Source organism: Syngnathoides biaculeatus, chromosome 9, assembly GCF_019802595.1.
Source record: "Syngnathoides biaculeatus isolate LvHL_M chromosome 9, ASM1980259v1, whole genome shotgun sequence".
Classification (NCBI taxonomy): Eukaryota; Metazoa; Chordata; class Actinopteri; order Syngnathiformes; family Syngnathidae; genus Syngnathoides; species Syngnathoides biaculeatus.
Genome location: NC_084648.1, coordinates 10,905,088 through 10,920,451, shown reverse-complemented (window position 1 = coordinate 10,920,451; position 15,364 = coordinate 10,905,088). Strand labels below are relative to the sequence as shown.

Genomic DNA, 15,364 nt, shown 5'->3' with positions numbered 1-15,364 from the left:
TCAATGAGCCACACATATTTATTCTGTGCAGTGCATATCCTTCATGTTACACTTTTGGTATGTTTTGGGGGACTTTTTGACTTCTTTTGTGATGGTTCAGTTTGACAAAAAAAAAAAAAAAAGTTTGTTTCCCCACTTGGAAGGCAGATAAAAAGTGAAGTAGGTGAACAAAAAGAAGTCTCATCTCATCATAATTAAAAAGGGAAGATGGAATGCGATCAGGCAACTTGTTAAACACGCGCACAAGATGTGCGTGTCATACATTTTAGTGGACGGTAAAGAGGAAGGAAGGAGAAGAAATAACGAAATGGTGCGAGATGAATGGCCCCCCCACTTGAAAGCACCGCCAAAGTCTCCTCGCACATTCATCAATGAGCGTGTGTGTTGTCGCACAAGGTTTTCGGCCTGGCCTGATGTGTGTCTGTGTCTGTGCGCCAGGGATGTTTTGGAGGTCCGAGCCGGTTCTGCTCATGAAGAATGCCAATTTACATTCCAGAGGTGTCATTTCATTACTTTTATCTTTATGCTGCTTTCTTCACTTGCCTGTGCAGAAGGTATGCGCGTGTACGTGCGCGTAATCCACATTTCCTTGACCGCAAAACAACACACTTTCACTTGTGCAGGTCTCGAGAGTGTGCGAGCTAAGGATTAGGATCATAAGAGTTGCTGTGTGCTGTCTTGTAAGCAAACATAAATGACAAAGAGTCCTCACAAAGCATAATTCCCGCAGAAAGAGTCTGCAAATTTAACAAAGAATCACAGCATATCATTGCAATTCCCGGGTATTTCCCCCATTAGGTGTCAACATTGTAGGGATGACATCAGAGCAATTTGACAAGGCACTCAGTAAATTCGATGGGAAATGTTCCCTATTTTCATTTGGGCAAGTGTTGAGGATGGACAAAAGTCATCCCTCCTTTTTTTTTTTTTTTTTTTTTTTTTTACCGTAAAGCACAGCATTCACAGCAATGTGGATGTAGATGCTCCGCTTCAGCCAATGAAGCAGTGACGTGAAGTGGAAGGCAAATATAAAAGAGAAAAAAAGCCGGGAGGTTGTCAGCCCGGTCGTGATTCCTGTGGTACTCCGTGAATCATGAGAGGGGAGAGAAGTGTGTGCGCTGAGCCGCCGGTTAGTCGGTTCAATAATCTGCTGGACAGGTGGGCTGGCGAAGACCCTCTCCGCCGTTGCCCCTTAGAGAGGCTGCTAATGAAGAGAAAGGCTGCCTAGAGGTGCTCTGCTCCGACCCCATCAACCCTACCCTCTACCCCCTGCCGACTTCCTCTGATTACTGCCCAAGACCAGAACACTCCATCCTCTCCATTCCGCCTGATCGCCTGATCCTCTGACAGCCATATCCCTTTCTGTTTGTTTGAAATAGAATGGCGTGAGTAATCATAACAATACTGGCGGTGGGTGTAACCGCTACATGTAAATTGCAGGGAAAAAAAAGGAACAACAACCGATGATGGTCGAGTCACACGATGCAGGGGTTTAGAGGCCGTCGTGGATTACCAGAAAACACATAGAGAAGTGGTGGTCGAGTTGAAACTGAAATCTATTAGAAATATGAAATGTTTGTGGACAAGAAATTGTTTCCTGCTACATGCACAATGTGAATTTAAGAAAAAAGTCTGTTGACTATCTAAAAGGGGAAACCAATTGGTTGTTCACTATTAAGGGACATGTCTCATTTTTTCCTCGTGTATTCACAATTGCTCTTGAACCGAGTAAGAATAACTTTTATCCTGATACTTGATTGTCCATCCATTTTCTTTGCCGCTTATCCTCACGAGGGTCGCGGGGAGTGCTGGAGCCTATCGCAGCTGTCAACGGGCAGGAGGCGGGGTACACCCTGAACTGGTTGCCAGCCAATCACAGGGCACATAGAGACAAACAGCCGCACGCACAATCACACTTACAGGTGTGCCCCGAGAGGGGTAATTTAGTGTCCCATTAATGTTGCATGTTTTTGAGATGTGGGAGGAAACCGAAGTGCCCGGAGAAAACCCAGGCAGGCACGGGGAGAACATGCAAACTCCACATAGGTGGGGGCCGGGGGATCGAACCCGGGTCCTCTGAACTGTGAGGCCAATGCTTTACCAGTTGAACCACCGTGCCCCCGATACTTGATTATTCCGGTAAAATCGGTCAGGAGAATACTCGATTCCTAACGGTAGCACTACTGGATGCAATTTATTTTTGGGGGGTTATATCTGTTCCAAGTAACTTCAGAAATGAAGAGAGAGAAAAAATTATAGCGTAGCATTTGCCTAGAATAACTGAAAAAAAAATTATTGATCAGCTTTCTATATTTCTTATTCAATGCACTTGTTTATAAAATATGTTTGTGAATCAATATGGATGGAGTCTATAATATCTACTGGACATATGAATTCATTAGAAATATTATTTATATTCAAACATTTTTATTTTGTCGGTAACGTGAGAGTGGAAAAGGACTTTAAACTCAAAGTGTAGGACCTGACTCGGGACTTGCATGTCTCGACTTGAGACTTGACTTGCGACTCGAGGGCAAAGAATGATTGATAAAGACTGCTCAATGGTTCCTTGACTGCAAAAGATGGTCAATGACTGTTAACCATCAACATGGCGCAGATTGTGATCTCTGATGATGCACATGAGTCAATTCAAGTTTTACTCCTATCCATTTATTCAAGTAAGATTTTGGATAAATTGTACTTGTAAGTGTAGTCTGAATCCACCTGTATGTTTTACTTTTACATGAGTATTTATGTGAAGAATAATCAATACTTTTACTTCATTACAATGATCGACATGGCGCGCGCTACATTTACATACCCATTATTGCGTGCGTGATCTATTTTAAGACTTCATCTTCGACGTTTGTGCTACTCTACACACCTCTGGCCTTTGTTCACTAAAGAGTCTTAAAGGACTTCACAGGGCCACAACACAACTCAACCCTGCACATGAGCGATCGGCGTCTGATGTTGTGTATTCAATACTTCCTTGAAGGGGAAATCCACTGGTTTACACTAACAATGTATCCAATGGGTCATGTAATATGTATTCTATCTTGACAATGTGACATTAAATCCTCTCTCATTTAATAGTGTTTCGAGAAGATTTTTTTATCGACGATTGTGAATTTTTAGGGGTGTTGCCATTTTCGCGATTCACATGACCGACGTGGGCGAATGTAACATGTTACGTGCCGTTCCAAACGCTCAATTACATGGGACACCTTTTATGCCCAGCACTGATTTCTCGGATTTATCCTCATCTGATAAAGGAATAGCACTATCACTAGCACTAACAGATTTGTATGGAAGTATTCCTCCGTCTTCCCGATCAACCGATACTGCCATTTCTTCATCAGATGAGGATAAATCCGAGAAATCAAAGCTGGGCGTAATGGTGTCCCATGTAATCGAGCATTTGGAACAGCACAGTGCACGTCACATATGCCCACGTACATCACGCGACTCGCGAAAATGACAGCACCCCTGAAAATTTGTAATTGTCGATAAAAATCTTCTCAAAACACTATTAAATGATTTAACATCACATTGCCAAGACAGAGTACATGTTACATGACCTATTGGAGACACTGTTTATGCAAAGCACTGGATTTCCCCTTTAAACCATAAAATGACAGATTAACACCAAAGGAAGAAGCAGGTTTCAAAAGAGAGAGGGTGTTGTGGGAATAAAAGAAAGAAGAGAGGAGAAGCGGCAATAAAACAGGCCAAAATTCAGATGTTAGCATGCAAGGCAGGGCAAGACTTCAGTGCAAGTTGGGTAGTGTAAGAGTGACATGTAGACCATTCCCAGTGACAACACTGTCTATAAAAGTGGCCAATAATGGTAGAATTAAACCCAAAAGGGGCTCAGCATGGCTTACCATGGCCATAAAACTCAATACAGGATGGCAGTTTTTCTGTTCCAACACGTCGGTAGATGTGTGGTGCTCACTCATTAAGTGTGTGGCAACGTGAGGCGAACTAATTTTTTTGCCATGGCCCGCTTTAATCATGTCGGCCTAAAAGTTATCACAAGCAATCACTCCAGCTGCGTGTCATGATTGACATGTCGCGTGTCCACGGATTGCATGAACAATGACTTCAAAGAAAAAATTATGTAAAGCCACAGCGTAGTGGAAGAATCAATCATCTCACGACTGATTGGTAGATAATCACAAATTGGCCTCCATGTTCATACATTCTGCGCAAAGTTCTGCTTTGAAGTTAAAACCTCGGCAATGCACGAGTGAATACAAAGTATGTAAGACACGCAGGGAAGGAAGAGGAAATAATAATAATAAAAAAAAAGAAACATTTATTTCAGAGGAAACTCATCCAGACAGTGAATTTCAAAGCAACATTCTTGCGGTGTATTTATCCATCCAGGGGCGGGTCACCGCTGCACCCATTTGGCCCCAGTAATGTCTCAGATGGCCCACGGTGCACGTTGGCCGCGACAGAAAAGGTAATATTGTGAAAAGGGAGTGAAGCGGGGCGAGGGTCACACACCTGCGGAGGCTCGGGATGGAAAAAATGTCGGAATGAGACACTCGACTGCAGGAGAGTCGGAGTACTTAAAACAAATTGCACGGCCGGGTTCCTAATTTTAAGAAAGCACGGGGCGAGACGTTAATAATCCGAAACAATAAACACTTAATAGATATAATTAGAGTTCTCGGTGCCTCGGCGGCACGGGCGTAAGAAATTGAATCCTCGCGCCTCGCTTCAACTTTAATTTCCTGCAAATACATTTTTAAAAACTCCTCGCTACCTTAAATAAACAAGGGACGCCGATCAACTGGCTTAACGGGTGTTATGACAGAAGTGTTTAGCGTGTTTTTTTTACCCCCGCCATATCACACAGATTTCTATCTGCAGGAGTTGAAATCTAAAAGATAGCTTTGGCCTCACAGATGGCTCTTTAATCAGATTACAATCAAGACTACAAGCTGTGTTTAAACTGTAACCTGAAACTCGTACTTCGACACGCCAACTTGTATTTTAAGGCTCCATTTTATGTTAACCCAAGTACAATTTCTCAAAAAAGGAAAAAATAGCAGGGGGGGGGAGGGATGTGCAAAAACACCGAGTGAACTTGCTACTGCCATCTTTATTTGTTGAAAGCATCTATTTCATGTCCCATTAGAAAGGAAGACAATCTTCAAAGTAACGTGAGATTCTTAACAATTTTAACTGTAATTTGGAATGGATTTAAAGAAACAATTTGTATAAACTGTAACTTGGGAATAGATTCCAAAATGGCTTTGATGGTTCACCAACTTGTAATAATGAGAGCGCGAGAAAAAGATGTGTTGTTACCGTGGCAACGTGGGGGGGGGCCCAAGATACCTCACGTTAACCTTAAATGGGTAGTCCAGTGCTTTGCATGAGCAGTGTATCCAATAGATCATGTAATATGTACCCTATTTTGACAATGCGAAATCTTCTCTCATTTAATAGTGTTTTGAGAAGATTTTTGTCGACAATTACAAATTTTCAGGGGCGCTGTCATTTTCGCGAGTCGTGTGACGTACGTGGGCGTACGTGACGTGTACTGTGCCGTTCCAAACGCTCGATTACATGTGACACCATTATGCCCAGAGCTGATTTCTTGGATTTATCCTATATCTGGTGAAGAAATAGCAGTATCGGTTGATCGGGAAGACAGAGCAATACTTCCATACAGATTGGAACCTGTGGCTGGAATTAATGTTGAATATTCGGATAGTTTTTCGGATGGGAATGACGAGGAGTCTGACAAGTGAGGTCCGTTGGCGGCCGCGACCCGACGTTCCAGGCGGCGGAGGCCGTTAGCACCGGACGCCAAAGCCGAAGGCGGGCCACGCGCTCTGGCGCCGGGCCGCGAGCTGAACTTCACCGTCCGGGGAGGCCTTTAGCCAAGCTTCGACGTCTGGGGAGGCCCTTAGCCGAGCTTCCAGGCGGCGGAGGCCGTGAGCTCCGGACGCCGAAGCTAGGCTAACGGCCTCCACCGCCACCGAAGCTCGGCTAAAGGCCTCCGCCGCATGAAAGCTCGACTCGCGGCCCGCCGCCGGAGCTCGCTCGTCAGACTCCGCGTCATTCCTGTCCAAGAACCATCCGCGGCTGCCGGCCTCGAGCTCCCGGGGGCCTTTGTTTACTCACTTATGTCGCGTGTGGGCCTCCGAGTAGTCAGACTCCGCGTCATTCCACCCGAAGAACCACTATTAAATGAGAGAGTATTTAGCATCACGTTTTCAAAATAGGGTACATATTACATGACCTATTGGATACCCTGTTCATGCAAAGCACTGGATTTCTCCTTTAAGGGGTGACTTAACAGATGTGATCATGTTTAGCACGTAAAATTACGAACGCAATCTCTTGGTTTGGGAAGTTGGTTGACATCAGATTTGTTTGCATTTCACGTCAGTAAATTTTGACAGATGATATATATCCCTTTTTGTTATCATAAAACCTTACCACAAAAGCCCATAAAACTGTACAAGACATTTATAAAAAATAAAACATAATAAATGTGAAGCTATTCCTTTGTTAAAAGTGACAATAAAAATCAGTAAACTGATCAGGAAGTGTTATTAAAAAATGTTTTTCATTATTTTCCCATTTTTTAAACATTCTTGATTGTCAATAAAGTGTAAAAAGAAGTTAGATACTTTTAACATAAAATTGAATCAACATGAAAACGTTTTGAGCCCTGCTTTCGGGACCGGCGTAAATCCACCACGGTGGTCGGTGCAACTGTGTGGGCCGGCCGGTGTTGGTAATTTAGCGGACCAGTGGACCCCGGTGGATCCGAGTGGGCGTTGGCGCGCCACTGTGGGAGTGTTTAGAGCCGACTTCATTTGACGCCAAGAAAAGCAGTTCTCATTCCCCTTAAATGACGTGATGACAGTCTAGCACGGAGACATCTCAGTGCGGAAGAGAATCGCAGCCATCTGTGTTTGAGTCGACCAGTGTTGATGCTTTTGGTCGGTGTGGCAACCGACAATGTGAATTTTTCAATACACACCGAACTGGTGACGACTGCTGCCGACTTAAATACGCTTGTGCGGCAATCAAATTCACCAAAATTAAGTCAGACCAGCGCTTTAGCGTAATTATCGCGAAGATTTAGATGTCGTCTGAGCAGCCATGTTTAGCCCCACTTTGCTACTGCACACCGGGACCCCCTAGCCTGGTTCAGATTGCGCTTGCATAAAAATCCGAATCCGCTGACATATGTGCATTTGCACTGTCTACAAAAATAAAACACGCTCACTCTTGACTTTAATGTTCTGTAATGCACGGAAGAGTAACAACACAAGTTTAGTTTCATTTTTTTTATATTCTTGAATTTTATATAACCAAGTATACGAAAAAGTGAATCATATTTTTAATAAATGATGTCATCGATTTGCTTTGAATTACCGTAATTTCCGACATTCAACACGCGACTTTTTTCACATACTTTCAACGCTGTAGTTTATGCGGTGATGGGGCTAATTTGTGCGCTTTTTCTAACGGCCGCAAGGGGGCACTCGAGCGGAAAAGAAGAATGAGACCGGTGGAATATATGTGCCGAGGAAGTGAATTTTACCGGCCCTGTTAGCGCTCCGCTAGTGTTAGTGCTGTGCTAGCACGTTGCTGATGTGTTACTGGCATGGTTCAATGATATTTACCGGTAAGTTTTATTTTAACCGGCCCTGTTAGCGTTAGCGCGAACATCGTGCTAGCGTTAAACTCTTTCTGTGTACCGTCTTTCTTCGTAAATATCTCGTGTTTCCATGTGGGCACTTGCGGCTTTTACACAGCCGCGGCGTATGCATGTACCAAATGGTATATCCTTTACAAATGTATTTGGTGAGGCTTGTAACGAGGTGCGCTCTGTAGGCCTGGAATTACGGTAATTGTTCCTTTTCACTCCTTCTTTCGGAATACGTGCGAAAAAAAAAAAGCAAAACACGCACATGCAGATGCTCACTGAACTGAGCTACAGTGAGTTTCGTGGACATGTATAAGATACTATTCAGAATTCAGACTTGAAGGGCATATTATCCCCTGCAAATATATTTTTGGGTCTTAAATGGCAATTACGCTTCCCAACCATAGGGGGAGCACCGAAGAAAAAGTAATCTGCTTTAATTGGGTTTATTCACAACTAATCACATTACATAAAAAACATTTCCATGTGGCGTCATGGCAACGGTCCAGCAGGTAGCGAAATTGCGTTTCAACGGTAATCCATACGTTGAGGCGACTGTAATTCAAAGTGACGTTTTGGAAGTAACCCCTTCACAAACAGAGGCGAAATGGCTGAGCTGGGACTTTTTGCGCATACATGATGTCATTTACCTTTTACGACTCCTTTTTGCCATAAAAACTGCTCGCTGGAAACAACTTTGTTACTTTTTTCTTTTTTAGTGCCTTCAGGTGACTTTCTTCACAGGCTCTTTACATGTTTGCACACCAGTCTGCCTCCGAAGCCAAGGCGTGGTGGAAAAAAGATCACCTCGGGCCACACGGGGGTGATTTGATTAAAAGAGAATCATTTGCCCTGGAGGTGTCTTTTCTGTTCCCTGCCGAAAAGCTGGCGTGAGAAATGTGATATGACAAGATAAGTGGTGGCTCATGAAAAATTCCTGAGGACCGAGACGTAGCATGTTGACTTTGGAATGGGTGGCGTGGAGCTGCTCTACCCGACAAAGTTACTTCTCCTGCGAAATGGCTCACTCCAGAATGTTCTCATTTAGAACCTGTTTATATTTTCAGCAAAAGGGTGGATAAAGTGTAGCCCCCCCCCCCCCATCTTTCATTCCAGACATTCTCTCCCGACGTGTCCACCGGTACCTTTGTTGGCTACTGTGTCTTCAAATAAATCGACGCAGGTCGCTATGGTGACAGATGAGCCCCCAGGTGAACACCCTGAACCGGTCGCCAGTCATTCACAGGGCACATATCTGCAAACAAGAGTTCACAATCACGTTCAGGCCTTTGGGCAATATGGAGATTTAGATTTTTAGAGAAAAGTGGCATTCATTCACTCTGGGAACTTTGTAATGTGTAAAACTAACCACAAGCATGTCATCACTAATGATGATGTTATATTTATTCCAATTCTCAAACCATTACTTTATCTATCATGCGGCTATGCTATAATTTATTAGATGGAAAGTACTTATTTATCACAATGATGGACTTTTATACACGGTGCTGCTTTAAAGTTGTGTAATTGTTGTGCGGTGTTGTTTTTCTTTTTGTCTTAAAAGCTGCTCAGTGACAACATGTGCAAATTGAGTTGGCGCTCGTACTGGTCCAATTTCTTTTAATTGTACATTCCAACAAAGGGGTGAACATGCAAACCTTGGACCTAAAAACTGTGAGGTTAGGTTTAGGGTTAACTAGTCCACTAGTTCAACATGCTGAAGCGCGCTTAATTACATCCTGATGCTATTCCATTCACAAAAACTCAGCACAACTCAACTTGTTTTGGATCCATTAGATTGTGTGGGCGGCCCTCATGATAAATGATTCTTACTAGAATTGTATGTATTGTAAAAAACACAATATAATGCATATTTAGTCCAGGGTAAGGGTTAACCCCTAACCCTGAGAGTCAAAATGCTGCACAGGCTCACAAAAACACTCATCTGCTTTCTTTCTATCGTCACAAGGTTTAAACTGACAATGATTGGACCTTCATTTTTTGTTGTTGTTGTTTCTTTTCTGCATGCAACTTTCGTTCGGAATTTGATTCCGCATAAATCAGGGCAGGATCTCATTGGATTGAATCGCATCTTCAATAGCTTGTTCAAGTTTTTCGTCAAGTCATGTAAAAAATAAAAATATAAAAAATAAAGGATTGGTGCCCCCCGTCAATGTCAAGTCGCGTTGGGGTTACACGTCAAATCAGCCCTTGATGCATTTAAGCCACTTACAGGCCACTTTTCGACTTTCCATTTCAAACCCCAGACAGTTCCCGGAGTGCATTACGAGACTTTCATTACACTATTTTTCAATATAGCATTACATAGTTATGGAGTATATACTTAAGCATAGGACTTTTTGAACAGCCACCAAACTTGTCAGTCTTTATTACCTGTTAAGAGACTACAAGTTAGCCAACGCTCACATTGAAACGTAAAATGACAGATATGCCTGCCATCTCATTTTTCAACATTATTAACTCTCACACAGTGACAGGGGGGGGTAGGGTGTTGCGGCGTCGACAATGTTTTTAGAGTCGCGGGCCGAATTCTGCTGACAGGTAGCGAGTCGGCTTGGTGTAGGTAGGGGGATGTGGGGGTATGAGGGGACAGTGGCGCTTTTCAGACGGGCATAAGAGACAATTCTCCCAGCGCGGCGGGCGGGGAGAAATAGGGCCTCTTTCATGTGACTTTACATTCCGCCAAGACACACGCAAGCGCAAGCACAGGCACAAGACGGATGACGGGAACCCTGCCCCTTCACGCCCCCCCCCCCCACCCTCCCCACCTTGTTCTGCTGCATGATGACCTTAACGTTTAACAAAGGACCTGTGCTGGAATTCTTCCTGGCCATCTGCGTCGGCATGGCATGCACACATCTGCTTAGTGCATTATTATTAAGCAATCTCGTGAGAGTTTAGCAGGAAATTGAGCTGGGCATCATGTTTATTAATGGATTATTAGCCAACTATTACCCAACAACATTGCCAAGCACATTTTAAACAGGCGCAGTCCTGCCTGACCGTGATAGTAACCTGGAAAGCGGAATATTTATCAGATGAATTCCCACTTTCGGGAACTTTTATTCAGAACAAGCCCCGGAAAAAGGAGCTAAAAATTCCGACATTGTCTAATTATATGTTTTTTGGGTGACATGTTCTTTGATTGCTTTGTAAAGTTTTTGACACAAACAAACGTAATCCCTGCAATGTAAAGACAACTTTCTTAGGACATAATGAGCAATAACTGGGAAAAAAGTGAAAGTAAAAGGTTTTCTACTGACTTGATCATTCAAGAAAGGTTCAACATTTTTCTGATCCAACTTAAATTGTTCAATTTTTTTGGTACAATCGTACAAAGAAAATATGAAGGATACTATTGAGTGATTTAACTTGGCGTAAAATTGTTACAATTTCAAGTTTTAGCAGACATTATGTCGATTCTCTCTTCCAGATAGCCATGAGACATGAAGTCAACATGTCACTTTGTCAACTGAGTGAACACATTAGTACGCATTTTTTGAATAGGGTCTCAATATTGTGGCGCTGTGGAGAGGATGTCTTTCTTTTTTTTTTTTGCTAGCTAAGGGCCATGGCCTCAAGAGACACACACACACATACGCACACATTCTCTCCTCTTCCATGTTTCTTTATTGTACCTCCTGTCACTTTGTCCTATTCATTTAACCTTTCATTAGAGCCAGCAGACAGTCTGCACAGCTTCAGGAACAATGCCAAAAAAAACCCCACTGTCACAGTTATTAGATTCCTTTGGCCCCCTTCTACCCTGGCAACTCAATATGAAGAGAGAGATGGCCCGTTCTGAGGGACCACGGGACCAGAGGGGAGAGAGAAGAGGCGGTCAAAAAAAAAAAACAGGGAGGAAAGAAGTTGACACCGCCGCCCATCTCCTGTGGCGAAAGCTCTTCTCGACTTTGACGAGCCACACGTTAATAGCGGGCGGGAAAGTGAGCCGTCCACGTAAACGGGAACGAACCAGCGCATTGGAGGAGTTGCGGTGAAAACACACGCAGTTTGTGTAGGAATTTTAGTTTTTAATGGCCGGTCAGGAATTCGGGACCCCCGAGGAAGGACAGAAACTCCCACCGCCTCCTCCTCCTACTCCTCCTACATCCGTCGTCCTGTCACAAGAGTGTCTCTCTTTCTCTCAATGCTTGAAGTCCTCCTATAGCCTCAACAGCTGTAAAAGTGCTTAGTGCCTGCCCTCGTTTGGCTGTAAACGACAACATGGTGGTCTTGTGTTTTTGAATGAGGAGGAGCCAGACGAGTGTCACTGCTCCTTCAACGGTTTGTACTAACAGCTGTGTCAGAAAAGTTCCAGGACCATTGACACAAAAGATGTGTTTCAAATCCAAACTACAAACTGACAGTTTCCCCCTTCAGTGTAGACTAGGTGGTCTACAAAGGAAATCCTGTGGCAGGACTGTGGAATTTTAGTTGTTCAGTGTGTGAAAAGAGGGAAGAGTTTTGGGCAGGACGATAAGTGGCTGCTTCACCAAGACGAAGCGCGTGCCTGCTCACAGTGCCCCGAGCATCAGACAGTTCCTGGCCAAGAGGAAAAGTACTGTGCCTGACCACTACTTGGCTCTGTATGCTTTTTCCACATGGTTGTGGTGTGCAGGGAAACAAACCAGCGTGACCCAAGCAAGGGAGAGACAAGAGATGGAAGCATTGGTAATTCAGCGGGAATCCATATTTATTTCCGAAAAGGCAAAACAAAGGTACGGGTTAGCTAGCAGGATCAAAAACACGCAAAAGTACAAGACACAAAGAAACACAAGGGAAATCCTCACCTCCATAGACCACGGGCAACATGATGTGACAAATGACACTATGGCACCGATACTTTTAGGTAAACACGAATGACACTTTGTTAGCCGACAGCAAATCTGTCACGGACCTCCGGTACGGGGGCAGAACCAAATCCAGGACTTTTTTAAAAATTTGTTTTGTTTAGCTTGCTTCGTGTTTAACTTCTAAATTTAGGATTTCCAAAAACTTCAGATTTTCATATAAACCAAAGGACATATACAATAGGAGAAAAAGACATCCGATTATATTGACCAACCTAGACCTTTTTCTTCTTAGAAAAGTGCAAAAAAGATTAATTGTATTCTTTTTAGGAAGCAGATGGTGAAGATGAGTGTAATAGCATCAGTCAGTACAGTCAGTCATTATTGCGTATTAAAATTACCAATGTTTCATCAAAATGAGTTTATTATTGCTCTGATTTGAGAAGCTAATTCAATGCCATGTTGCATTTGCGCCACATTGCTTTCAAATGAGTTTTGTGAACTACCAAAAGCATATCGCTCGGTATGACAGACGCCCGAAATCCTGAAGCTGAGCTGCACTGTATTTGTTTACAGGGTAACACTTCCTGATATTTACTGTGCTGGAGCTCATTACGCTTGTGGATCATACCAAAAATTGGAATATAATACATAGGTACATGAAACAAAGATGTGTATAATTGTCACGCACCTCCGGTACGGGGGCAGACCCAAATGCAGGACTTCGAGGCAGAGGCATAATGTTCAATGTAGTTTATTCCAGACACTAGGTGATACACGGTGTAGCACTGCAACAAGGTAGAGGTACCGAAACGCTAGGTTAGGCGGGATCCAAAAGACATGAAACAAGGTCTGATGACAATGGGGCAAACTGACAACTCAACAGGAGAGGATCAAACAAAAGGGTACAGAATCGCTATGACTCGGGTTACTCTAACTTACGCGTAGAGCGGAGAGTCCCACAGGCGGTGAATGCAACTCACCAACGCAACGCAATGAACCGGCAAATGCTAGGCAACTGATTGGTAGATAGAAGGAGCAGGGCTGAAGAGAAGAGGTGGAGACAAAACTCCGAGACTGGATAAAAAAAAACATGAAACGAAACCAAATCAGATCACAAGACAATGAAAAGCAAATCGTGTCGGGATGTGCAGAAATGTACATCACAACACAACCAGGATTACCGGATTGTTTCCTCTCTTAAAGCTACCAAACTGCACCTTCCCATTTTTCAATCAGTGCTTCAAAATGTTGAAAAAAAAAAAAACCAATCTTGACTTTTAAACCTGACCCCTATTTTTCAAATGTTATTTTTTGTCTGTTCCGCGTTGAATAAGGGACAGTTTTGTGCGTGCACGCCGTGCCCATGGCCACCGTCGACGCGCTCACAGTGGCTTTGATTGTGCTCTTTGTTCGGCGGGCCTTGCATAGCTGACTTCATTTTGCAAAGCAATTACCAGGCGGCACGTGAAATAGTTTTCAATCTTAAAGGTGAAAAAAAAAAAGTTACTTTCTAGTCGTGCTTGTCACCTGTATGGTGATCAAGGTCCATCCGTCTTTATTGGTGTGTTCAAATCTTTTGAAACTACTTGCAAGGCTGACTGTATTCACATTTAGCACACTGTGTTGGGAAGCAAGCTTACTTTAACCTTTGAGCTATCCTAAGGACATTTTGTGCCAAAATAGAAAAGCTACACAAACAAATGGCGCATTGGTCCCGAGGGACAAAAATGCCCCGTTGAATATGACATTTTGACTTTATTTGAAAGCAAATTAATGCAATTCCCTAGTTTCTTTTTCAGCAAGTGAGCAACTTCTGTTAATTTTTTTATTTGATATCTCATCGACAAACAACAATTAAAATCTCCACCCCCCCCCCACCATGGCCCACAAATAAAAATCCATCTCCACCAAGCATATTTCAGGTTGGAGTTGATTTAAAAGATTTAGGTACTCACTATAAAAACTCCTTTCAAGACTACTTCACGACTATTTTTGTCCAGCTTCCTAAGCCATTTTTCTTAGAAATCCACAATCTACATGCAAATTCTACAAAAAAGTGTTAAACTATTCTGAAAATATTTACCGTGGCATTAATTTTTCCACCTGAAGAGGTTTTAAACGGGTTCAATGCTCTAAAATGGAAAAAAATATTAATTCATATATTCTTTTCTGCACTACTGTATACTAGATGTTACTTGTTCTCATTAAAAGCATGCAGCAAAACGTGACCCCTGATTTAAAAGTTGTATTGAAATGATAAACGTGTGTTATTGTCAAACGTTAACTCATTTCTCTGATAAGTCTCCACTCTGGATAAGAAAAAAAAAACATGAGTTCAAATCACACATATAAAAAAATAAAAAATAAGGGCTGTAGTTTTAAAACTTTGAAACATAGTCTGGTTTAAAGGGGAACTAGATACTGTACATGAGGTCTGTGGACATAATTACTGTAAGTCACGAGTAGTTCTCACCAGCTCATTTTGTATTTAACAAAGGCACCTGTTTACATTGTCTGTTGCCACGCAGACCAAGAGCAGTGAATATGCTCCAGTCACTCACGAACGGCTGCGAATACATTATGCGTCGTTCTCTCCTGGTCAGAGGTCTCCGCAAGACTGTCATTGCGCCCCATTTAAAGGGAATGAGAGGAGCTGCTTTGATTGGCGGCAAATGAAGACAGCTGTGTTCGGTCACACAGCTGTGCAAGCCACACCCCGTTTTAAAAATGCCAGCTCATGCTCGTCTGCGACGCTACCAACACTAACTCACCTCCGTGCAGATCGACACCGCCCACTGGGCCGGATTTCCATGAAAATAGATTCATACTTCGTTCTCAGTCTTTGCACGTTTTCAGCAAT

At 43.1% G+C, this 15,364-nt stretch overlaps 1 protein-coding gene and 1 long non-coding RNA gene across 5 annotated transcripts in view; one reads left to right on the top strand and one right to left on the bottom strand.

The window, feature by feature from the left end:
- Nucleotides 1-15,364, bottom strand: part of LOC133506136 (uncharacterized) — a 304,856-nt gene that overhangs the window by 7,934 nt on the left and 281,558 nt on the right. The window contains exon 4 of the long non-coding RNA XR_009796411.1: nucleotides 8,833-8,942. This is a non-coding gene — a long non-coding RNA (uncharacterized LOC133506136). The remainder of the gene's footprint in view (nucleotides 1-8,832; nucleotides 8,943-15,364) is intronic.
- bnc2 (basonuclin zinc finger protein 2) overlaps nucleotides 1-15,364 on the top strand; it is a 206,261-nt gene that overhangs the window by 997 nt on the left and 189,900 nt on the right. The window contains exon 1 of one of the 4 annotated variants that reach the window (XM_061829950.1): nucleotides 8,805-8,898. The exons of the other annotated variants lie outside the window; for them this stretch is intronic. Coding sequence (XP_061685934.1) covers nucleotides 8,887-8,898 — 12 coding nt within the window. The 5' untranslated portion in view covers nucleotides 8,805-8,886. Of the gene's footprint in view, nucleotides 1-8,804; nucleotides 8,899-15,364 lie in introns of those variants that run through there. 4 annotated transcript variants of the gene reach the window in all.